Source organism: Eublepharis macularius, chromosome 13, assembly GCF_028583425.1.
Source record: "Eublepharis macularius isolate TG4126 chromosome 13, MPM_Emac_v1.0, whole genome shotgun sequence".
Classification (NCBI taxonomy): Eukaryota; Metazoa; Chordata; class Lepidosauria; order Squamata; family Eublepharidae; genus Eublepharis; species Eublepharis macularius.
The window spans coordinates 53,158,672-53,183,171 of record NC_072802.1 but is presented as its reverse complement, the minus strand read 5'-3'; the positions used below and the strand labels follow the sequence as shown (position 1 = coordinate 53,183,171).

The window sequence follows — 24,500 nt, the reverse complement described above, 5'->3', positions numbered from 1 at the left end:
TATACTGCCAGTGTTCCATATCTTCCTCTGAACCAGAACCTCTTTCAGGTGTGGCGTGTGTGAAGTGAGTCTAAAGGAGAAGAGTGTGTCTGAACATATGCAGAATACTTTCCTCCTCGCTACTATTGAACTCAGATCTAGCATCTACACATTTGAAACTGAGCTTCCACGGGTTTTGTGGTCCGGGTCAAAGGGCGTAGCTTCTGGAGCCGGTTTGAGGTGCAGAAACAAATTGAGATATAAGATCACTGATTTCAACGGACGCCATTTCTTCGTGGGTGCATTCTGCAAGTAAATAGAGTATCGTTTCCAAAGCATCTAATGAAAAACACTTAGGAGGAGGAGGAGGAGAGAATTGGGGTGGGGGTGGGGGTGGGGGTGGGGTAGGTTACTCCATTGGTAATTTCGTGGTAGATCTCAATGCGATAGTCAGCCGGTGTCCAGGCAGTCTCCCTTCACGCTGCAGGTTGGGTATGCCTTAACTCAGTGCTTCTGAATAACCCCTTCTCTCCATCCCTCCGCATGGAAAACTAACAGTGCAATCCTAAACAGAGTTACTCCAGTCTAAACTCATTGAAATAAATGAGCTTAGACTGGAGTAACTCTTCTTAGCATTGTACTGCCTGTGTCACGGAGAAGGGTCGCCTAGTACGACCCCCTGACTCGCTAGTTTCCTTTTTGGCTTTTTTAAAAAAGTGCATGTAATCTCCTGAACACCCAGCTACCTGCAGTCTGAAGTGGGGCAGCCCAGGCAAGAGAAGGCCTCGGGAGATCTAGGTCAACTTCACTAAGCATTAAAGAATCTTCACCTATGAGTTCAAAAATCTGGCTGCTTTCTGCTTTCCCATTCATAATCAAAAAGATATATCAGCAACCAGTCCACCTCCTTACCACTCTGCTGTTAGTGTGGTTGAACGGATAACTTGTTTAAACTAAATGATTTCGGAGAGCAAACAAGAGTCTAAAACCCCTAGATCTCTTAGCAGTTCGGGGCAAGATCGGATTCACTGTGTTAGATTCTGGAGAGCGATTGTCTTTCGTTCACATGCTCGTGTTCATTCCTTCATTTCTCCAGCATTTGAAAGTTACTCCCTAGAAAAGCATCACCTTTGAGGCCAAGTGAGCCCCCTCCCCCCAAGTTTCCTTTAGTCATTAAGCAGAATGAGACCGTTAATAGTTCGGTATGTGCCCTTTCAAACTACAGATGAAGGGGCAGGGGTGTTTTAAAGCATGTAGTAAGCTAATTAGCATGTAGTAAGCTAATGCATTAGTCAGTTGCCATCTCCCTGATAAGCTTATTTCTTACATTCAGGGAGCTCCACCATGAGAAAGATTCGATAACATTTTTTAACACAGAGAATTGCATTCTGGAGTGGTACAGTGTACAGGATTCTACCTCCTCTGGTGCAGACTTGGTCTACACACGCAGCTAAATGAGGTGGGAATGACTCCCGAAGTGATAGAATAGATGGTACCATTTGAGAATTGTGGAGGAAATCATATTTGTGAAAAACTTGACTGCTTTAAGGAAATCGTGCATTGTTTCTGAAAGATTTGTGCGAATGTAACATTAACACAACAGGAATTGGGCTCCAATAGAACCGGTCTCCCTGAGATGCTAGAGTTTTACTTGCAAGGAGTCTTTCCCGGGGGGAGCATTCGGGACTATCACCTTTCTTGTATTCCGAAATGGTAAGGTCCATTTTACCCCCACCATGGGTAAGCCAAGCCGTTGCAAAGCGCTTTCTGGTATTTGAACCTTGTTAGCTTTTCCGCCCATGCAAATTACCACCGATACCGGAAAACACAGGGCGATCTCCCAGCACCGCTTGCCCCACTCCTTTCCCCTCCTCTTCCCAGCAAAGCAACCCGTCGATCAAACGACTTTCATCCGAGACCAGTCCCGATTTTATTGGAATAAACCTCCCCCTCCCCGCCTTTGTTTTTACCCCGCTAATGGGCAGCCAGCCGCTGCGGGGCAGAAACTGCGCTTCTCCTCTTCCCGCCCGGCGCCTGGATCTCCTGCAATTCTTCCTTTCCGTCAGAGGGGCAGCTCCCCCGGCGTTCTGGTGTCCCACCTTTCTTCGAAGCCAGCTGCGGGGAGGTCTGTGCCTCTCGAAAAGAAGGGGGAGGAGGATTTGGGGTTGGGGAAGGGGAGGGACAGAGAAGAGACGGCTTGAGGTCCTCCGCTGGAGACTCCCCTGTGTACCGACCCATTTGGGTGGGGAGAGAACGCCGCTCTAATGACGCTATTAATTTGGGAGGTTGCACCATTTCGCCCGCCAGCCCCTGCCCCAGTCTCCAGTAAGACCGTCCCAGGGAACGGATCGGAACCTGAAGTCGGCGGCTGGAGGCTAGCAGTCCAACTTTGGCAGGGCTAGCACTCCACACCTTGGGTTGGGTGGCGGGGCTCGCCAGATTTCCTCGCTGCAGAGATTCTGCGAAAGGGCAAAAAACAAAGGGGGCCCGGGCTTCACTTCGGTTAGTGGGGAGACGGAAAGCCCACGCAGAGACTCCAGCAGACACCCGATCCCTCCCACCAGCGTCCAGGAGCGCCCGGGAGGCTGGATCAGAGGAATCACAGACTCCCATGCCGCAGGCTTTTACTTGGAATTACGCCCCCTCCTCCTCCCCCTGTTTGTATATTTTAACCGGACAAACCTCTTCCTGGAGCTGCCCGCGGCATCCTTCCCACCGGATCCTAAAGCGACTGCAGATTTACTCCCTATGCCGTACCTGCTTTGAAGTAACAACCTCCGAAATCCCTGGGATTTCCTTCCATGTAGGAATGCGGCATCCAACCCTTTTTTGCTCTGTGTTTCAACCTCACTCCAATTATTCTCTCTGGTTTTCTGATCAGCCTGGTTTCTTAACCAGCCTGTCTCTTTCTTTCTTCTCCAGCATCCTTCGGGAGCATTCTTGGTTTGTGTCCTTAACCAGGCAAACGCGCACACGAGTTCACAGGTGCAGACGCATCCCCGGATTTCTGGGCGACTGGCCCAGGAATGCGCCCAAAGCCTTCTTAACTCTTGGACACATTTTACTCGTTTTTTAAAAAGACAATTGTTTAAATACACAAATAAAAAGCAAGGTTTAAAACAAGAATAAAAAGCACGATGATCGAAAAGGTGTGAAAAAGCAAGAGCATCACTTGTGTTAGCGTGTTCACACGTGCCAGTCACATCAGCTGTGCAGCCCTCAAAGGAGGAACATGTCGGTGTGATCAGCCCTCTGACGATTGTGTGTGTGATATACAACGAAACCTAAGCAAACGCCATGTTCTGTGTGGGGCCTGGTAGGCGGAGAGCACCGGCAGGTTTTCCATACGGCTTCGGAGGGGGGGGGGGACCGGCGCGCAAATGTGTTCTTTGGAAGGCCTCGGGAACGTGTCCTTTATGTTCCGGGGCCTGATCCAGAGGAAATGTCCCTTGCGCCAGCCAGGTCCCCTTGAAACGAACGATCCCACCGTCCCGCGTCTCTTGGGCAACATTCGTGTACTTCAACGGGGCTTGCGCGGGAGACCTTCCCAGGCAGGGAAATGGAATCGCTTCTCGGCGCCTTCGACTGTCGGCGGGGAGTAGCGGGCCCAAAGGAGCCCCGGGCTTTCTCTCGGCTGTATTTGTTTGTTTGCCTATTTCTTTCTTGCAGCGGCGCTCTTCGCAGCTGCCTCGCCGGCTGCACCCCCCACCCCACCCCCTTAACCTTGGTATTCATTTCGGACGGCGCTTCTGAAATGCGCTTGTAATGCATTCAGACGCTGCTGGACTTTTTGTACCGTGGGTTATATTTACACCCCAAACAAAATAATTACACTTTTGTTGGAGAGAGAAAGCTGGTGATTAGGTTGTTGCTCTTCGCAGCAAAACACTCTCGCAGTGGTACACCAGTACAATTTTTCACGGCTGACTGAAATCAAAGGGAGGCAGTAATGAATCCGGCGACCAATTTAAATTTACAATTTGTAACGCAGCCATTCAGAAAGAGCCAGAAGACCCGTGCTGGGCTTGGTGCGGTTGTTTAATGTTAAAAAAAATACTCCCCCCCATTCTCTTTCCCCCACACAGCCTTCCCTTTTCTTTTTTTTTTCCCAAAGGGAAGGAGGAGATTTTAATGAGGAAAATCAGAAGTGCTTCAAACGCGCACACACATCTCAGCTCCCCTCCTCGAACATAAAATGAGCGCAACCGACTCTTCAGTCGCCTTGTGGTAAAGTTAGTAGCGACTTCGGAGAGGATTAAGGAAGAATCTATTCCAAAGGGGTGGGGGAGAGAGAGAATATCGAGGGCACGATCCAACTGAGTCGTTTTGCGCACATTTTTCTTTGAATCAGCCGCATTGAACCCAAGCAGGACTCAAGGAAAGATGCTGAAGCCATTCAAAGCGATGGGCATTTCCAGCGCTTTTCTCTAGCTGGATCCCGACCCGACTCTTTTTCCCCGCTCGATTTTGAGTGTTAAACAGCCCAGCAGCTTTGAAATTACAGTTTCCCCCCTCAAAAAACCCTCTCCAGTCCCCCCCCCCACACACACACACCTTCATTTTTTAATACACTGCCAAGGTTGGCTGGGGGGGAAGGGAAATAATTTGGAATATCAACAAACCGGTAGCAATCCGAACAGATAGGTAATTAATTACAAAACTCAAGGGGGAATATGCAAAGTGCGCCTTACAAATTCTACAGAGCTTAACTGATTGGAAACAGATGATTATCTTGTTTGTCTTTTCTCTGTTTTCTTTATCCCTCCGCCGTCTGTTGCGCTGTAATGTTGATACACTTTACTCTTCAAAGGTGATTTTTATATAGTAAATTCCGTCAACCGAGCGCCTTTCATGGCTGTCCCCGCCCCGTGCCAAGCGCGCCCTGGCTTTATGAGGGACGTAGAGAGAGAGGCGGCCATAGCGCTGCCTCCACAGCCATCTGCTCCGGCGCTCGGAACCCCGGGATGGGGAGGGAGGGTTTAAAGGGGGGGGATATTGCAGCTTGGGAGGTGGGTGCCAAAGACCTCTTCCCCTCCCCCCCTTTTCCTGGTGCATGGAAAATGGGGGGGGGGGTATTCAGCTGGGAGGAGAAAGGGGGGTGGACCAGTTATCTCCTGTTTCCAGATATGTTGGGGAAAATATTCTGGGACTCACCGAGAGCAAACCCGTTGGTGTGTGAGTTACCGTCGAGTAATTGAAGAGGACTGAGGTGGACTGCTGATGTAGACTGGGGGGACAGGATTTGGGGCGCGGGCAGAAAACGGTCTCTATTCGCTGCGGAGGAGAGGGGTTGGGTAGATTAGGTTTAACAGGGCAAGTGACACACTTATGTCATATTCAGGTTTATGTAATGTTGGAATTGTCGGAAAGAGACTGTGCCGGGATAGGAAGGATGTACTTCTTTACCCCTAGCCTGAAAACCTCTCAATCTCAGTAAATTAGCTAAGGATATTTAGCTAATTTAATAGCTAAGGATATTTAGGGAGATGAATGGAGATGAATAATATGGGTTAGCGAGTCACCTACCGAGTGTGTATGTATATCATTTTTAAAAGGCTACTGCGGTAACACCTGCGGGGAATATATGGAAGGAGACTATTTATAACGTGTGGAAGGAGATGGTTGAGCGGGTATCTGTGTGTAGAATCTACACGTGTCGGTCTGCACTGGTAAGACATCTCGTCTTACCCAACGAGTCGCAGGCGGCCTCCCTGTTGTCTGGAGGCGACTTCCTTTCCTTTCCCTCCCGTCTGTGGTCCAAGGCATATTCCTCATCCTTCCCAGGCCAGAGGCAAAAATTCTGTTCCTTTCAGCCTGGCGAAGGCCACGAGAAGCAGCTTCGAGTTGCGAAACTGAGCGGGGATGCTGCTCGGTTTGGCTGTTGTAAAATGATGGCCTCCGTATGTCGGTGTAGCATCACACTTGTTCTTGTGCATAGATATACAATACCCTCATCTATGGTATATGGAGGAAGGAGAATGTCCGGTTTTCAGCACAGAAGACACACATATACACAAATGATCACTTGTGCCGCCTGTGAGTTCTGCCACGGGGTTCTTTTTTTGTCGGGGGGTTGTGTGTGAAAGAGACGGGGGAAACCAGATAGAAGGCATTTCTTCCCGGAGGAAAGAAACAAACGGTCTTCTTTGCCTAAAATACATTTACCTAGTATTTAGTCGATGCCCTTTTTTCCAGTAGAAAATACCAAGTAGGCGTGCAGTAAATATACAAGCGTGTTTGTGTTATATGTCTGGGAAGAACAAAAATCTGGGGCGATTTCCTTTCCCAAGGAATCACAAGCCAGCTTCTCAGACTTCCCCACTGGTCTATTGTCCCCTGCCATTTTCTTTCCCGCGTGGAACCTTTCCTTGTTCTCCTTCGGGTAGGAGAGCAGAAATTCTGCCCTCTGCTCAACTGAAACTGGGAGCCACTCCAGAGGGGCAGAGAAAATTAACCCCGCCATTAAATGCACCCCTTCTAGCCGGTGCCAGGTCGGTGGGATTAACCTCCATGGTTTATAGAGAGATATTGGAGTTTACAGACGACAGGTTGTTAATAAAGCTGAAATAAAGACACATTTTTATACAGGAATATCAACGGATAAATTATTTATCTGAACTGTAGATAAATTGATTTTCCTTTTCAAAGTACAAAAGATTTCTCTACATAGAAACATTTGACATTCACAGCGTTAAATATAAGGGCTTATATGTGTACATACACACATACAATAAATCAGCTCTCCAGCCAGTTAAACCGAACTATGTTGACTTAAATCGAATTGGCTCCATGATCCTAATGCCTCTTTCTTGGAAAGCATTTAATTAAAACTATACGACAGTATTACTAAATAAATAGGTTTTAGGGTTCATCTTCTGGGTCAGTAACACACACACGCAGACACCTCCCACAATATGCAATATACCGAGATGGATAGAGCGTAAAGCAAAACCTCAAGTGCATTGCAACTGAAACTTTCCCATAGCAAAAAGAGTTCTTCTGGAACTCCATTTTGCCAAAGACCTATAAAAGTTAGTGAGTTACTTTTTGTGAAAATCAAACCGATAGAAGTAAGTAACAGATCGGGTACCTATTCTCTCTCCCCTTTTCCAGGATTCACACACACGATTTAGCTCCCTTCCTTTGTTTCCCGCAGATTCTGGTGTGTCGGGTCCAGAAAGAGACACGCATCATCCTCCCTTCGCTCCCAACGGCTCATCCCCACATTCGGGCGTTATTACAGTTCTTCTCACTAATGTTTTAGCATATATCTGGATCTCTGATTCTCAAATTCTCTCCTGTCCTTTTACCTCCTTTGACAATCTGGCTGGTTCCACGTAGCCCTCTTGGCCCCTAACTCAGTTTGGAAATTGGCCGACCTCAATCTAAGTTTATTTTGTTTTCTTTCTCCTAGGCACGCACCTAGACTAGCTTTCTAGGCCTTCCTGGAAACCGGGCGGGGGGGGGGACTTCTGTTTGCTCGGGACGGTTCACCTCGAGCAAGGAACATCCGGGTATTCAATAGAATTTTTTCTGTTTTATACTCAGATAACGGTGTGAAATTGCAGCGATGCCGGGAGGAGAGAGATTTATTTGGGTTTATCCTGTGACTTTTTGGAAGCTCTTCCTCTGAGCCCCCGCCTCCCGCTGCTCCATCCAATGTTGTCGTACAAATGGGGAAAGGGCCCTCTTCATGAACAGACTTAATGAAATGGCCAACTATGTATTTGGGGCCTGGCCCATTCAGAAGGGCTTTGTGAAAGTGCTTGTCAAACCCTCCCCTTCGGAGAGAGCGAAGATGGAGGGGGGGAACCTTATAACTTAATCTCTCCTGTCCCCTATTGTGACTGCACCTTGCATGACAAAAAGAGGGGGGGGGAGATGCCAAACCCTCTCTCCAAATTCCTAGGCAACAACCGCACGAGGACAGCGCCTTCCCAACCGGCAAACACACACACACACACACACACACACACACACACACAGTATAGCCCAGGAATTGAAACAGTGGTCCGACAGCAACTGAAAGGTAATTGGCATGCGGCCCGATCCGCAGAATATTTACTCGGGAGTAAGTCCCGCTCTATTCAGAGTGCGTCTTGCTCACAGGGAAGATTGCAGCCCTAGCTGCGGAAAAGAGCGACCTTCAGCAACAACGCTCAAGGAAAGTTCTACCAAATAAACACCTGGAATACGCCCAGGTGTCAATATGAGAAAGGGAGAACTCCGGGACAGAACCAGGGAAGTCATTCTGAGCGGTTCTAAATGGAATGAAGTCCAGTTTTATTGAATGGGGTTACTCCTCGGAAAATATTTGTAAGATTGCAGTCTCAATCTCTTACAAGATCCCCCCCCATTTATGGATGCAAATCCCCTCCCCAATCACCACGCCCTTCCCCTCTCATTTTTCGCATCTTTCAGGGATCTCCATTTTACTCCCCTTTCTCTAATTTGAAAACCTGGGAAGTTTTTTTCCCGCCTCCCTGCTGGGAAAATCCCTCGTCTGGGCAATTTTCAAGACCTGGAATTGGAGACGAAACTAATAGGCAAAGTTTTATTTGAACTGCAAAGGGTTCCTTATTTCTTTCCGGTTTGATTTCTAGGTTGACTCCCTTTCTAAATAATTGTTTTTTTAAAAACCTCGAGTTTAAAATAAAATAGACTCCCAAACCTCAGCAAAATGCTGTCGCCTCGGCTTCCAGAGCCAGAGAGAAAGAGAAACAAGAAGCAACTTTGCCGGCCAGACTTGCCTTGCCTGGCTTGCCGACGCCACCCCCGCCCCCAGAAGGCATCCCGGCTAACCCTGGACACCTTTCCCCACCTGATGCTTTTGGAGCGGGCCGGCCAGCAGGGTCCCCGCGGCTCCGGAGCCAAAGCTCCCATTTCGGGGAGGGGAGAGGAGGGGAGGGTCAGCCCCCAGGCCGACCGCGCACCCGCAGGAGCCCCGGCCCAGATCCCGGCCCCGATCCGCATGCACCCCTCAGCCAAACGTCTGAAGGCGGAATACTCACTGAGCCCGGCAAGCCAGGTGAAAGTCTAGCCCCTCAACAATAGGGCTGCCTCCTTTTTTTCCCTCTGTGCCAAGCGCCAGGCTGGAGCCAATTTAGATATGCTATAAATTAAGAGGTTGCCATGGCCACCGCCTCGCCATTGGCCGCCGCCAGCCCGACGTGGGGCCCGACGTCACCAAATCTGAATAAGGATGCGCGAATTACTAAAGCCGGGAGACAAAGCTCGGCGATGGGAACAGCATGAAAGTGGAGCGAAGTCCCGGGCAGCCATCCACACGCCGGCGGAGGGGACGGGCGCAGGGGCAGCGGCGGGCCGTGGCCTGGTCCCCCGCCGTCGAGGCTGGCCGCGGATGCTGCTGCGCTGAAGGCCCGGCGCCACCCCAGGCTCGGCGGCCCCGAGGAGGCTGAGCGCCCGGGAAGGACGCGCGGCCCGGCGGCGGAGGAGGGCCTGGGCTGGCGGCGCGGCGGCGGCGGCGCGGCCCCCTCGTCCCGCCGCGGGGATGATGGTGCACTGCGCGGGCTGCGAGCGGCCCATCCTGGACCGCTTCTTGCTCAACGTCCTCGACCGGGCCTGGCACATCAAGTGCGTGCAGTGCTGCGAGTGCAAGTGCAACCTCACCGAGAAATGCTTCTCCCGCGAAGGCAAGCTCTACTGCAAGAACGACTTTTTCAGGTGAGGAGCCGCCGCCGCCGCCGCCCCCTCCCCTCCCTCGTCCTGCTCTTGCAGCCAAGGAGGCCCTTCAATGTGGGCACTGCCCCTCGGTCCCTTTGGCACTGCCCGGGGCCCGTGCCCTTCCGGGCTTCGCCTTTCCTTCCCCTTGATGGCGGAGAGAGGGGAGCCGGAATCAAAGGCGGCTCTGCTTCCACCCCCAACGCCGGACCCTGGGAGCCAACAATGGCCCAATCCGCTGGGGCACGGCTAGCCCCCAAGTCGAGTCTCCCTGGGCGCAACGGGGCTTAGTCCCTCCGGCAATTCTGCAGGGAGTTCAGCGCAAACCTTCCCAGGCGTCTTGGCTCGGAAGGAAGCGGCCTCGCCGCCGGTGACCTGGACTCCTCAAAAGTTGGCCTTTCCGGCAGGTTTCCTCGGATGGAAGGCCTACTGGCGACGGCTGGGCTTCTTCGGGAGTACACGGAGAGAAGATGACAGCCTTACTTCGGCCTGGGGAGAAAAGGCCCCAAAGGCCCAGTAAACATTGTCTCAGTCTTTCTCTCCTTTTTTGCCAGTTTTCCTGCGAGGCACTGAGGACTCAAGGGCAGGGCGGGGAGGGTGGCAAGGGGGGCTCTAGCATCAGCAAAGAGGGATATGGCACTGAAAAATACAAGAGAAGGACATTGATCTCTGCCATCTCCCCCGAATTCTCTGCTTCCAAAGGAAGAGTGGAAGGATTAAAATTTGGAGTCCAGAGGAAGGAGGGGGTCTCTGGCTGCCAGTCTCGCCATGTTTTACTTGGGAGTAAGCCCCTACTGACTTCAGCGGGACTTAATGCCTAGTAAACATGCATGAACTCTGTGGTTCTGTAAGGAAGTGGGCGCTTCTCACAGGACCAGGAAATCCTCCTTTAGTAGGAGACAGAGGGGCAAATAGACACCGCCAGGGTCCTCTCCTAGGTAAACAGAGGCCGGAACAGTTCCGAATCTGGGACACCCTCCCCCCGCAGGCATTGAAAGGGTGCTGCGACCGCCCCCGGCTCACCTCACCGCGATGCCCAGGTTGGCTAGGGCAAGGGCCATCCCAACCCCTTCCGCACGCTTACTCGAAAGAAAGCCCTATTGGTTTCAATGGGCTTCCCTCTACGTAAGCCCCAGCCTCTTAGAAGTAAACCCGTCTGATTCCAGTACAGCTTACTCACAAGTAAGTGCCCAGAGGCTCGCAGCCTTGTGTTAAGAGAGGGGAGAAATAGACAGTTTCACAGTCTGGGTCAGCCAGAAAATTACCGGAACTAAGGATCCGCGTAAAGAATTGTTTTCCCGAATGCTTGATTTTTGGACCCAAAAATTGGTGCCAACTATAAAGAATCATGAGCCGAACTTGAAAGAACTAAAGGTGCTTTTCTAAGGGAGAAGAGATTTTTCCTGCCAGAAACCCGAGAAAGGAGGGCGTTTGGGACGATTCTCTGCCTCGACATTGCAGATGGGCTAAAGCAGGCGGGGAGGAAGGGAGAGCCTTTCCGCCCACCCACATTTTATTTATGTCTTTGGGGGGAATCTACAAATAACCCTCAATCGAAAATGCAAATCCGTTCTGGCCTTTTGTTTTCTGACTGTAATTGAGGTAGACTTGCCTATTGGTTTAGTGATGAAGATAGCAGGCACGGTGGGGGGTAGAGATTGGGGGGGGGGGTTGAAGTTTCTTCAGCTCTGCAGGCGTCGGCCCCGAGGCCAGGGCATGTGAATAGAGGCTAAGGTGAATTTGCACATGTAAACGGCCTAGAATGGCCGCTCCGAATTCTTGTACCTGTTTCCACCCCCCCCCCCTCTCCCCTCCCCCCGGGTTTGTTTATTTATTTATTTTTTAAAACACATCTTTAAACGCCCTGAATGATTTTTGATAAGGTGCAGATGAGGCTATTACGCCCAAGGAGAGGACCGGGCGGGGGAAAATGATTTATGGACTGTAATGTTTTCACTACATCAACGTCATCGCTGACTGTAGTCGAGAGAAGCTGGGGAGAAGATGGCTTGGCCCGGAGTGTCCAATTCTGCTTTACCCGAGATGAGCAGCCGAGGTGGGGAGGAAGGCTAAGTGACAATGAAACACACGGATGTTTTCCCTTCTTCTTGTTTTTCCGCCCTTCGTTGCATTTAAAGAGGCGCTTGGGCCTCCCCCCGCCCGGTCCAATTCAGTCGGAACGAAAAACGTTGGAACGGAACGCTGTCTTCGTTCCCCGCGCTTGAGGCAGGGCAAGAAAATACATTCTTCGCAAACCCCGTCAGTTTCCGTTCCTTTCCCCTCAAACTGGGTAGGAAGGGATCCAGGGACCCAATGCTGGAGAGCGATTCAGTGCAACGGCGCCAGGGCCTCGGTTCTCAAGCAGATGGGAAGTGCTCCTGCCAGGCCCATCTCCGGGACTGGTTCCTAACTATACTTGCGCAGGACAGCTTCCCCAAAGGTGCTGCTCTTCAAGTAAACCTTTTTTGTAAGCTGGAATTTCTCTCCAAGGAGGCAAGAAAATTAGCGGATCCCAATTACTTCTCATCTGTTCTCAGGTGGGAAACTTCTAATTCCTTGCATTCCTCCTAAAGCTTTCCCCATTCCAGGCTGCAGGATCTGTAGGACTTTTTTTAAGCCACTGATTGGAAAATAGCTTGGCTAGGCACTCCCCATACTCGCCCCGCTCCTCGTTTCGCCCCACCTCACCCTGATCTCTTTCCCCTCTCCCCTTTTCCAGGAGATTTGGTACCAAATGCGCCGGGTGCGCGCAGGGCATCTCGCCTTCGGACCTGGTGCGCAAAGCGCGGAGCAAAGTCTTTCACCTGAACTGTTTCACCTGCATGGTTTGTAACAAGCAGCTCTCGACGGGCGAGGAACTGTACATCATCGACGAGAACAAATTCGTCTGCAAAGACGACTACTTGAGTTCGGCCAGCTTGAAGGAAGGCAGCCTCAACTCCGGTAAGAACGCAGGCCGAATCCCGCGCAGGAGGAAAGAAACGGCTCCCTCTTGCTCCCTAACAATCGTGCCCACATTCGCAGTACTGTTAGCTATTGTTAATGATGACACTACAGTATAGCACTTTCCTAGTCTGCCTATGGACCTCTTCCATGGCAACCCCCCTTTCAACCTCACAACAACCCTGTGAGGTAGGCGATTAACTGTAGCGCCCTAGAGCACTTTTCTAAGTAAGGTGCCTGCCTCCAAAACACTCAAGACCCTGAAGTCTAATTAAACTTACTCTTGAGTAAACAAGCTTAGAGTTCGGTTGCGAAATAATGAGGGAAGTAGACAGGCCCCTGCCCCGAAGTGCTCACAATACAACAAGGGGGCAGGAGAGAGGCCAGAAAGGGCTGGACCGGATCAAATGCACCAGCAGGCCTTTTTCCTTTGGAAGGGGAAAGGCTCGATTCTCCTTCATAAGGAATTGCTCCTTCTGCAAGTGTGAGCGCCTGCCTGCCTTGGCCTGGAGCCTTAGAGAGCCCAAGCCAGGTCTCTGACGGGGAGCAGCCTACAATCCGTGGGGAGGAGAAAGGGAAGGAGTGGGGCTAAAGAGGGAGTAAACAGCTGCGGTGAGGAGGTAGCTGGGAATGGTGCCTGGCTTGGTACGGGAATTAACCCCTCCATGCCCAACGGATGATGGAAGGTCTGGCGAGCTGGACAGACCGAATTCCCCTTTCCCGTATATATAGACGAACCTTAGCGAACCGGGGGCCAGGGCCTTGCCCGAAAAATGGAAGCTTCCACGCTCCCCTCTTTCCCCCACTCTGTCTGTTTTCTAACCGGGAGAAGAGGCATCGGGAAGTCGCCCCGTAGAGGATTATCTTCCTCTCCCCAGCAACGGCCGCTCTCCATACCCGTGGCCCTGTATTCCAGCAGCCTGCTCACGGCCAATGCCAGGTCCCCTCGTCTCTCTGTTTAGACTTCAGAAAGCCTTCGTGTTGATTTTGCTAAAGCCAGCCGAGGGTCTATCTTAATCCCCTGTTCTTGACTCCCCAAAACTTCCCTCTGGAGGTTTCTGGGAAATCCACAAGCAGACATGAGAGAGGAGGGGGCAAGTCTGGATATCCGCCCTCCAGAGTCTCCTAATTGCCCCCTCTCTCAACGCCTTGTTGCTTCCCCCTAACCTCATTTATGGGAAGAGGCCAGAAAGCCGCGCAAGATCTATGCAATTTAAACATTTGGAAAGCATAAATGTCCCTTCCAAATGGAGGGGGCTATTCTCCCGCATGGGAAGGAGAGTTGCCCAAGAGAGGCCTGTCAGAAGTCCTCCCTGGATCAAGAGCTCGAAAATGAAGGCCCTGATCCTATACACGCTTGCCTGTAAGTCCAATTGGACTCAGCTGGGCTTACTTCTGCATCACCGTGGGGGGGGGGCCTGCGCTCTTCCTCCCGTTGTTTTGGGCGTGTTGAAACTGGACCTTATCTGATGCATTTATATGGAAGTAAAGCCTGCAGCAGAAATTTTTACCGACGGAACCCCCCCCCCTCTGCTGCCTAAACTCACTGGCCTCTGGGGGTTTAGGCAGCAGCTGGGGGTACCCCGCTTGTATTCCGCTCCCCCCAGGTAGGCAACTGATCCCGCCCCCAACCCTTTGCAGAACGAACTCCCCTTTCCCTTTCAGAGTCCTTCATCTTTAGGATCGGAAGGGGGGTCTTTCTCCTGGGTTACAGTCCAGCATGGAGGCACGGGAGGGGGCTCCTTCCCCATTTAGAAGGCTGTATTTCTTTATTGCATCCATTAATGGATCGATTAATTGATTAGGCTTCTACCCCTCCTTTCGGCTCATCAGAGGCCCTTCTGCCACTTCCAGCTCCCCCCATACACCAGTGAATATTACTAGGAAGGGAATGGAAATGCGCCTGGCTGCTCCTCTTTGTGGGATTAGGAGTCCCGTTTTAACAGGATTCCCACCAAAAATAGAACGGATTTTCCGAACTTCCACACAAGCACACGCTCCTCATTGGAGCATTGCCGGCCGTGCAAACCGCGAGGCGAGTTTCGCTCGTCTCCGTGCGGCGCCCGGCTGCCTGCGCTCGGTCCAAGCGGCCTTTCCCTCCCTGGGGACGAGCTGAAGGGAGGCTCGTTCCTTCTGCCAAGCAGACGCATCCCGGTGACCGCTCTCCCCTTTCCTCCCGCAGTGTCCTCCTGTACCGACCGCAGCTTGTCTCCCGACATCCAGGACCCGATGCAGGACGACACGAAGGAAACCGACAATTCCACCTCCTCGGATAAGGAGACCACCAACAACGAGAACGAGGAGCAGAACTCGGGCACCAAGCGGCGGGGTCCTCGCACCACCATCAAGGCCAAGCAGCTGGAGACCCTCAAAGCCGCCTTCGCCGCCACCCCCAAGCCCACCAGGCACATCCGCGAGCAGCTAGCCCAAGAAACAGGACTCAACATGAGAGTCATTCAGGTAAGAGGAGCGCCTTTTCTGCCGCCTCGACAGCGCCCGGCTGGGCTGCTGGTTGCCTCCACTAGGCAATAGGGCGGTTTTGCTCGTCCGTGGCCATTCGTTGCCTTCGGATGTATTCGTTATCCGCGGGCCCGACGCCCTTTGGAATGCATCCCGCTGCACGGCTTTTCCAGCAGCGCCTTCTCTGCTACCGAAAGGGGGCGCTCTTCTGCCTGTGCCGGAAGGCGTCGCCGCCTGTCGCCCTGGACGTCCGGAAAGGCGCTGCTGCATTCTGACATCACCTGGACCCTGGAGGACGTTTCTTGCAAAGCAGCCCCCTCCAAGAAAAACAACTCCGAGGACATGGGAGGTGCCGCTTCCAGACGACAGAACTCTTCCTCCTCCTCCTCCAAAGGATCTTTATTATTGATGACCATTTGGTCTCCATGGTTTGCCATAAACCTTTTTTGAAAAGGAATTCTAGTCATTTTGCTAGTATGGCTCAGGAACGGTAGGCCGTTGTGTTTATGGAGGCAGAATCCAGAACGGCAACCTTAATTAGCGTGTAACTATAAGCAGAGGAAGAGAACCAGGTGGCGTTCATTCCCCGTACTGATGAGCTCTTTTTCGACGAGCGGAGGGCCAGCTGCACCCAGGGCGTCTTGTCGCTCCCTCGTTTTCACTTCACCCATCGCCTAAGAAAGTTCCTGCCCCAGCAAAGCCGCAGTCCTAAAGGTGCCTACGAGGAACTACCAAGTTCCATCAGTGCAACTTCGATTCCCACCAGACAGGCATAGGAGCTGCCAGTCAGTTCGGGACAACATGCAAGCGGTCTGCACTGGCTTCGGTGAACTGCAGGAGTTGAGTCCAGTGACACCTTAGAGTCGGACAAGATTTTCAGGGTATGAGCTTTGGAGAGTCAAAGTGCCCTTCTTTAGTTCTGACTCTGGAAAGTTCATACCCTGACATACCTTGTTGCTCTCTCTCGTGCCGCTGGACTCAAATTCTGCTGTTTTACTATAGACCAGCACGGCGAGCTACCTGGACCGATCCTTTGTGCCCTTACTTAGAAGCAAATCTCCCCGTTTTAGTGGGAGTTACTGCCAAGTACCTTTACCGCAGGTTCACGGCTTCAGCCCCTAAAGTAAATCAGTATTATTGTTCCGGTGCGCTTGGTAGGGTAGGGTAGAGAGCCCAAGCCCAAAAGAACAATGACGGAGAATTCATGGTTGGCCAGATTTAAAACTGGGACTTCTGTGATCAAAGGTCACCCCTGAGCATAGCGATCGTGCATATTTACTCAGGAGTAAATTCCACTGGTACGTGGACATTGCAAAGTAAGACTGCACTAAGGGCCCTTTCCTGGGACTAAGACGTATTGACTAGCATGGCACTTACTTCTGAGTAGACTCGCTTAGGATCGCTCCCGGAATGTGCACGGAAGTGTTACAGATTTAGAGAATGGCTTTGTACCAGCTCTGCTGAAATTGGCTACACATCAGTAAAACGTAAGCAACTGGGAACTCGAAATTCAGGCCCCTGGCCATTTAGCCCTGGTAATGAAGGGGCTGCAGAAATTTAACCTGGGGGCGGAGGTGCGCTGGCCAAAGCAACTCCAAAAACCCCGGGCCGGGGGGCGGGGGAGGAGGCGTCTCCGGATAAGGTTGAAAGCGAGACTGAAAACGAGCATCTTCCCCTCGAAGCAAGACACATCCAGAAGATGTCGCAAAGACTGCGATTGTTAAACCTGGGGCGAGGTTCTTTCGCAGGCTGCCGAAGAAACCGCGCAGCCTCCTTCGGTCTTCCGTGGCTGGCAGCTGGCCTCCTGCAATGTTTGGAGGCGGAACAGATGCCGTGCCAAGCCACCTCCCCTCCACAGTGGATCCCCCCCATCTCTAGGGCTGGGGACCTGGGCCCAGCCGTCTTCATTTCTTCCTGGCAAGGACTGCCTAAGCACCCTGCCTGGAACTGGGTACGGGTCGATCTAAGCCGCAGCCTTGACCACCGAGTCGTTTTCTTCAACTTGGCCTCCCAAGCGCCGGGGGAACTTCCCACGGGGATAAGGCTACCAGCGGAGCTGTTCCTTTCGTAGTAGCGAAATGCACAGTGAAATCTCCGAAGAGTGAAAAGGAACCTCCAATTTCAGAAGCAGTGTACCTGCTGGAACAACAGGGGAGGTCCCGCTGGCCGCTGTTGATCGTTGGATTACGGGGTCCTTTTGCGCCCTTTCCCCGGGGATTTATGAGAGGCAAAATAAGAAGGGGCGGGCTGCTGTTAAGCCCTTTTGCTTGCCCCAAGTGATCTGAAGGAGTTGGAGAAACTGTCCTCCGGGGCTGGAGATCTCTCCCCCCCCCCAGTCTGTCTTCTAATTCCAAATTCTGTCAGCCTCTGCCTGGAAAGCGTTGGGGGCCAAGGCGGCCCTCCAAGGCGCTTGTTTGTTCCTTAAGGGGGGGGAGCCTTTGGAGAGCTCAGCAGGCCGGAAGAGGGGCGAGGTAGAAACGGCTGCCCTTGAAAAAGCCCCAGCCTTCGGCTGCAGGAATGTTAACGCGCCCTTGGAGAGGAGGGGAGTGAAATCCGCCCTTGCTTCCCATCCCCGCCCCCAAAGGGAGGCCGGGTCGGGAATCCCAAACGCAGCAGCCCTCAAGGGGAGGTCCGCAAGGCTTCTGCGCGCCGGAGCTTTTCAGAGCAGGGGGGCCAGAGAGTCAGCGGGGCTGGCCGGGCTGCAAAAAAGAGATCGGGGGTGACATTAAATGGGGAAATGGCTCTTGGTTCGGTTTGGTGGGCTTTCATGGCACAGTGTCGTGAAGCTGCCCGAATGCCCTTTTATTCGACTTATTCTTAATTTGACTGCAATCGAGGCAATAGGAGCAGCATCTCCGCGACGCTGAACTCCCCTCCCGGTCCCCGATATGAACAGGCACCTCCTTCTCTCCCCCCACCCCAAACTTCCAAATATTTGCGCGCCCGCTTGAAGGAGGCGCTGGCCGGCTAGTTGGAGCGCCAAGCTGAATTTGCTTTCTCCCGAGGAGGAAGGAGAGCAAGGAGGCGCCCGGGGGCCCGATCCTGCAGACTCGTTCCCCTCGCGGAAGTGAACTGGGCCTCGGTGGGAGGGGTTTGTGCTCTAGAGAGCCGCAGAGCCGGCAGCGAGCTGGGGGCCTCCCTCCGGAAAGGGTCTGCAGCCCCTCCATCCTCGGGCGCCTCCGGGAGTTCTGGCCCCGCCACCTTTGTGTCGCTCCGACCCCCGGCCGCTGCTTTTGCCAAAGGGCACCTCCTTAATCCCCTCCGCTCCCGGCCAGGTTTCCTCTCCTCTGTCTGCAGAGATTCCAGCTACCTTTGTGTTTGGAAAAGTATTAAGCATTCCCGGCGGGGGAGGCCCTGTGGCCGTCTATTCTTTGTCTCCCCCGCTCCCATTATCTGTGTTTGCTTTCAAGCCACGCCAACGTCCTGCCTCTCCACACACCCTAGGGAATAAGGCCCTTCCTCGAGGTTCACGGCTTTCCCCTCTTCCCGCAGGTTTGGTTCCAGAACCGACGGTCCAAGGAGCGGCGGATGAAGCAACTGAGCGCGCTGGGAGCTCGCAGACACGCTTTTTTCAGGAGTCCTCGGCGCATGCGCCCTCTGGGAGGCAGACTAGATGAATCCGAAATGTTGGGCTCCACCCCGTACACTTACTACGGAGGTAACAGGCTTTCCCCATCAGGCCCGGCTGGGATTTGGGGGGGCGGGGCGGGGGTTGGGTTGTCTCCTCCTGGTAGCTACCGGCCTCTTTCTGCCTCTGCTTAACAGTGCGATCCTAGAGCAAGATCCTGATTCAAGAGCACCTTAAAGAGCAACTAGATTTCCAAGGGATGAGCTTTGGAGAGTCAAAGCTCCGATCCTAAACACGGTCACACCCTTCTAAGCCAATGGACTTCAATGACCTGGGAAGGGCGTAACTCTGCTTAGGACTGCGGGGTATGGGAGCAATCCTAGGCAGCTCTACTCGAAAGTAAACCTAAGATGTCTTGCCCCTGGGAAGGTGACGTTTATCTCTGCAAAACTTGGTCGGCATTTAATTCTTAGCTGCTTAACCGAAAGAGAAGGTTGCAGCAGAGAATGTCTCTTCCTTCCCTCTTTCGGGAGGCTCCGGCGCTGCGCGGAGATCTCCGAGGGCGCTGCAGAAAGGAGGCCAGCGCGTCTCCCCCACCCACACCACTTCTCCACTGGCCGCCGCTCTCGCCGCCTGGCCCGGTTTGCTTGCCCCTCGGCGCCCGACAGAGCATCGCTGGCGATTCCCTTCCACCGGAACCGGGTTCCGCCGCCGCCACCCAGAACAGGGGGCTTTTGTGCCGGAGGGTCCGGCTCTGCTGTGCCCGCCCCTTGGACACCCCGCGCTTTCCTCTTGTGCAGCGCGGAACAAAGCCCCAGCTGCCCTCCTTTTTGTCCGCCTTTCAGACGGCATTTGTTCCAATTACGCCCCAGCCCCGGGAGCGTATGGAGGGCCGCTGCCGCCCCACGGCCAGCGCCAGTTTGCCTGGAGCCAGCCTCCAAACCACCCCCATCCCCAGCTCCGATCGCCTCTCGGTGGCCCGAAACGAGGGCCCGAAAGGAAGCCCGGAAGGGGCGTCCCCGCCGGGACTGCAAGTGAACGCTTAGACTGGTTTACCCCTGGCCCAAAATAAGCAGAGGAGAGGGCCTCTGGCTGAGAACGCACTGACGGCCCTCCGAGCAGCCTCCTCTCCGGGGTGGGGGCTTCTTCCCCTGCTTCAAGGTGCGAGCAGCGGGGGGGGGGGGCGAGGGGGGTGCAGCATTCCCCAAACTCTCTAACCCGCAGCAAGCTTCTGGAGGCAGCGGTAAAATCCCAGTTTTGTTTCCCGGGGCTGAGCAGGGAGTTAACCTGGTGGAAATGAGGGGGGCTTGCTTCCGAGTAGAAGATCGGGCCGGAGACTGTGTTCGACTCTGGGTTGATGTGGGCCCCTGAAGATCGCTAACGGGGGAGGGGAGGGTCGGCCCCACCGCAGGCGCTTTTGTAAGGGAATGCAGTTAGCAGCCAATATTCGAAGGAGACTCGAGTTTCAGACCGAGGGGGATGAAACCCGCCTTTGAAGCATCGCTCTGTGGGTGGCGGCTCTCTGCTTCCCAAACTGGGGTTTCGGAGCTGGGTGCTGGCGGGAGGCTCCCGGGGCATCCCCCCTTCACCCTGGGAAGAAATCCAGCTGTTTCCCGGGATCCCTTTGTCGCCTTTCTTAATTGCACCCTGTCGTCGTTGGGTTTTTTTTATCCTGTTGTTTTAACACAATCATGGAATTCAGAGGCTCGCGGACGGCTCTTCCCGGCTGCCTTCTCTTCCGAGGCGCTCTGGGTGCCTCTCCGCCAAGCTTTGTTCTGGCTTTGCGGGTTTTAAGAAAGAACCAGATCCCGAGGACCTTGACTCGAATTAAAATTCCATCCACCCCTCGCGGTGGGCCGGAGGGAGGGGCGTCATCTATTGAATCTGCCCTCCTCGAAGCCCGGTGCGAGGCACGCCTTGCCTTTGGGCCTATGTGTTTCCTGGGGCTTCCTCCCCGGCAAGTCCGTTTGGTGCGGCTAGCTAGAGGACGAGGGCTTTTCTTTGCCAGAGTTAACATCTGGAAGGAGCGGCTGCGGGTTGGGCGGCTTTTGCGCGCGAGATCGGGGGAAGGAGGGGGGGCAAGAAGTGACATTTGGAATGAGGCGCAAATGGGAAATGAAACGGGGGGGAGGCTTGTCCCCGGGACTCTCCGGTTTAGAATGTTGCCTGTACTGAATAAAACTGGTCGACGGAAGCACCTCTGCGCTTAAGGACTGGCCTTGGTTGGGTGGCTTTTTTTAAAAAATCGTGAATTCTGATTTGGGGGGGGGGGGGTATTTTTAAACGCGGCTCCTTCGCTGATTTTTTAAAAAATGACAATTAGGCACGTGCTTAAACCTCTCGCACTGAAAAAAAAACCTGGACTGGCGTCCTAATTCGAGGCACGTTTACTCAAAAGTAAATTTCTCATTGTTCTTACTCCCTAAAACTGGGCATAGGTTTGCGGAAGTGCTTCGCTCTGTCTGGATCCTTGCCTTGAAGGTTAGAGCTATACTGCCTGTGTACAGGGAGGTTCCATTAAATATCCAGACCTCTGTCTAATTCTTTTTTCTAAGCCATTTAAATTTGTACCCGCCGCTACATCCTGTAGCAATGAATTGCAACAATTAATGCTATTGTGCGACCCTACCCTCACTCCAAATGAAAGATTTCCTGGTGTAACTTGACACCTAAGTTTCAAGAGGTGGGCTTTTCTGAAGGAATTAAGATCTTTGCACATACAAGAGTGTTTGCGATTATATACAGATTTGTCTCTCTCTGAATGACTAAACATTAGGAGAGATTGCGCTGGATGTCTTTCATTTGAAACAAGACTTTTTATTTGAGTAAGGTTTTATAATTTTGGACTTTTTGTAACTGGAATATCTTCCCCGATGGCCGTGGCCTAAACTCAGTCGAACACATCGGGGTTTACTTCTGAGTAAAGATGCGGGGCTCGCAGAAATGAATTGCGGTATAGAACGTTTTATCTGGGATGTTGACTCTCAAATTGGCTGCAACCCCGTGTGCCCTGCATGGTAGCTAAAGAGAAAATCCGCTCCGTTTAAGTGGCTCTTTCTTGCCTGGATTGTATTGTAAACCGGGTCGTGGCAAGGCAGAGGCATCCGCGGTGCAGCCGGGGCTGAGCTGATCCGCCAGGCAAATGGGAGATGGAAGGCCGTGAGAGGCAGAAGAGCAAGATTCGGGTCCAGTCGCACCTTAAAGACCAACGACTGGGTTCGAATCTTGCTCTTCTACTCCAGACCAGCACGGCGACCCACCTGAAACGGACCTCAGGCGCTTCTCTTGCGAGTGCCGGGCAGGAGCAGAGGAAAGGCTGGTACTTGTGCCATTGCGCATCGGCTTGCAGATTAATGGAGCTCGGCGCAAGGAAAGGGTTCCGGGCCGATGGTTCTTCCCCGATCTTCCCGGCCGGCAGGAGGCGCCTTTTCCTCGTTGCATCTGTATTGGAGTATAATAATTTGGATGCAGGCCAACTCAGTCTGTCCCGCCGCAGACTTGAGTAGGGTGGTACCCACCGAGATCCGCATAACAAAGGCCAAGTCAACCGAGCAACGTCCGAGGCGACGTTAAAAGGGGGCGCGTCTCCTAACGTGGCCTCGGTGGCTTTGCGGAAGGGTGAGAGTGCGCGCGTCCTCGTCCACATGCACGCGCTTGAGAGGGGCTTGGAAGGGAACTTCGAAGCAGTCCAAAGTCCCACCGTTTCTTGCTTTAAAATTCAGCGCTTGAGCCTCCAGACATGCAAATACACCCGTCTCTCTTCTAAGTTTGCCATTATTTACTTACATTCTTTATAAAACCCACCTCTCTTCTGAGCACCTCGGGACCCAAGGCGCTTCGCCGGTAGGGGGCGCCTCAGATTTATTTTCCATTATTAGCGGCGTGTCCATTTATGTAAAAATAAAGCCCTTCTTGACGAAGACTCCCCTGTAGCGCAAACATGATACAGTATGATTAGGAACAAGTTACTTTCTTTTTGGCAGATGAGGCGTTTGCTGCAGGCAATAAGTTTATATTATTACTATTACTATTACTATTTACTATTACTATTAGCACGTGTTTTCCCGCTTGCAGTACAAATCAGTCTAATCTGTTACTAATGCCAATAGCAGTGGTTGTATTGGGCCTTGATGCCTGGTCCGTTCGCCTGGCCCATCGGTGGTCTCTCGGTCCGGCTGAATGCGCCCGGCCTCACCCGCTCTTTCGCCTCCCTCCGCAGATTACCAGGGCGACTACTACGGGCCCGGGGGCAACTACGACTTCTTTCCCCACGGGCCGCCCTCGCAGGCGCAGTCTCCGGCCGACTCCAGCTACATCCCGACGTCGGGGGCCGGCTCCACGCCACTTGGACCCCTGGAACCCCCCCTCCCCGGGCACCACGCTTCCGAGAACCAAAGGTACACGGATATGATCTCGCACCCCGACACTCCCAGCCCGGAGCCCGGCCTCCCCGGCTCGCTGCACCCCCTCCCGGGAGAGGTCTTCAGCGGCGGGCCCAGCCCCCCCTTCTCCATGTCCAGCTACAGCGGGCCCCTCTCGCACCCCAACCAGGAGCTCAACGAGACGGCCGTGTGGTAGAGCGCCCCCTGGCGGAGGGCGCTCTCCTGGCCCCGGACCGAGCCCTTGTCCGCCGTCCGTCCCGTCGGGGCGAGACTCCAGTACCAAAAGCGCCACCGTGATGCCAAATCGCACAACCTCTTCCTGCGGGGCCGCTCCAGGACCACGCGTGGCCCACTGCCTGGCCCCGGGTGGGCTCAGTGGGGACGCTTCTTCTGCCTGGCCGCCTGGCCCGGGGTTGCGGCGCCCAGACGTGGTCCCCCTCGTTTGTTCCACGAACCTCCGCGCCGAGTCTCCGGCAGTTCCTTGGACCAAAGCTAGACTCGCCTGTTTCGCAGACTGACAGATGGGAGGGGGGAGGGAAAGCATATCCCCCCTCCCGCTGCCCCAATCCAGGATTGCGTCTTGGTTTTCGGTTTCAGTTTGTTTTTTCGTTTGGTTTGGGGTTGTTTTTTTTTTCCTACATCAGAAAAGCAAAGATAACCAGTTAATTTGATTAGAAGGTTTAATTTTGTGCGTGTTCGACGGTGGCAGGAAAGGGACTGTGTGGAAGGAAGGGATGCTTCGTCAGGGGCACGTCGCCCCCTCGTGGTAAGTGCTGGAACGACTTGCAGGACTTATTTAAATCTGTTTGATGGGATTTCGGGAGGGATTTTTTGTTTAATTATAATTATAATTATAATTATTAATATTATTATTAATATTATTTGGCGGAAATATAACCACAACTACCAATAAAACAAAAAAAGAGTTGACTTTGGAATGCCGCTAGCAAAACGCCAATCCAGTCCAAACCTTTCTTGGAGGCTACACAAGTTTAAGGATGTATTATAGTTTTTTCTGCTCCTAGTTTCTTTATTTTGTATAAAGGAGAAACAAATAAAGTATGTTTTTGTGTTTATTGATTATTTATTGTGCCTTAGTCATCTGAAGTGACAACGTTCACCCCAGGTAACGACAGTCAACAGTATACTGGGGAAAACAAGTTATTCATTGATTATACTATTACATTAATCAGTTTTCCTAATTAATATATTGTGGTTTTAAAATGCAGTGTATGGTGCTTTGGGTTAAAAAAAGGTAGCTTGCACAGGTAGTCCCCTGTGCAAGCACTGAGTCATTACTGACCCATGGGGGGGATGTCGCATCATGATGTTTTCTTGGCAGACTTTTTACCAGGTGGTTTGCCATTGCCTACCCCCAAGAACCTGGGTATTCATTTTACCGACTTCGGAAGGATGGGAGGCTGACTCAACCTTGAGCTGGCTACCTGGACCTGGCTTCTGCCAGGATCGAACTTAGGTCATGAGCA

General features: G+C 52.8%; 1 protein-coding gene across 1 annotated transcript; it reads left to right on the top strand.

Annotated features, from left to right (window-relative positions):
• The first annotated feature begins 9,490 nt into the window (after positions 1–9,490).
• On the top strand, positions 9,491–23,209 carry LHX5 (LIM homeobox 5). Its single transcript, XM_054996832.1, has 5 exons — positions 9,491–9,663; positions 12,380–12,603; positions 14,786–15,063; positions 18,556–18,721; positions 22,851–23,209. The coding sequence occupies exons 1-5, from the start codon at positions 9,491–9,493 to the stop codon at positions 23,207–23,209; spliced, it is 1,200 nt and encodes a 399-aa protein (XP_054852807.1).
• The last annotated feature ends 1,291 nt before the right edge of the window (positions 23,210–24,500 follow it).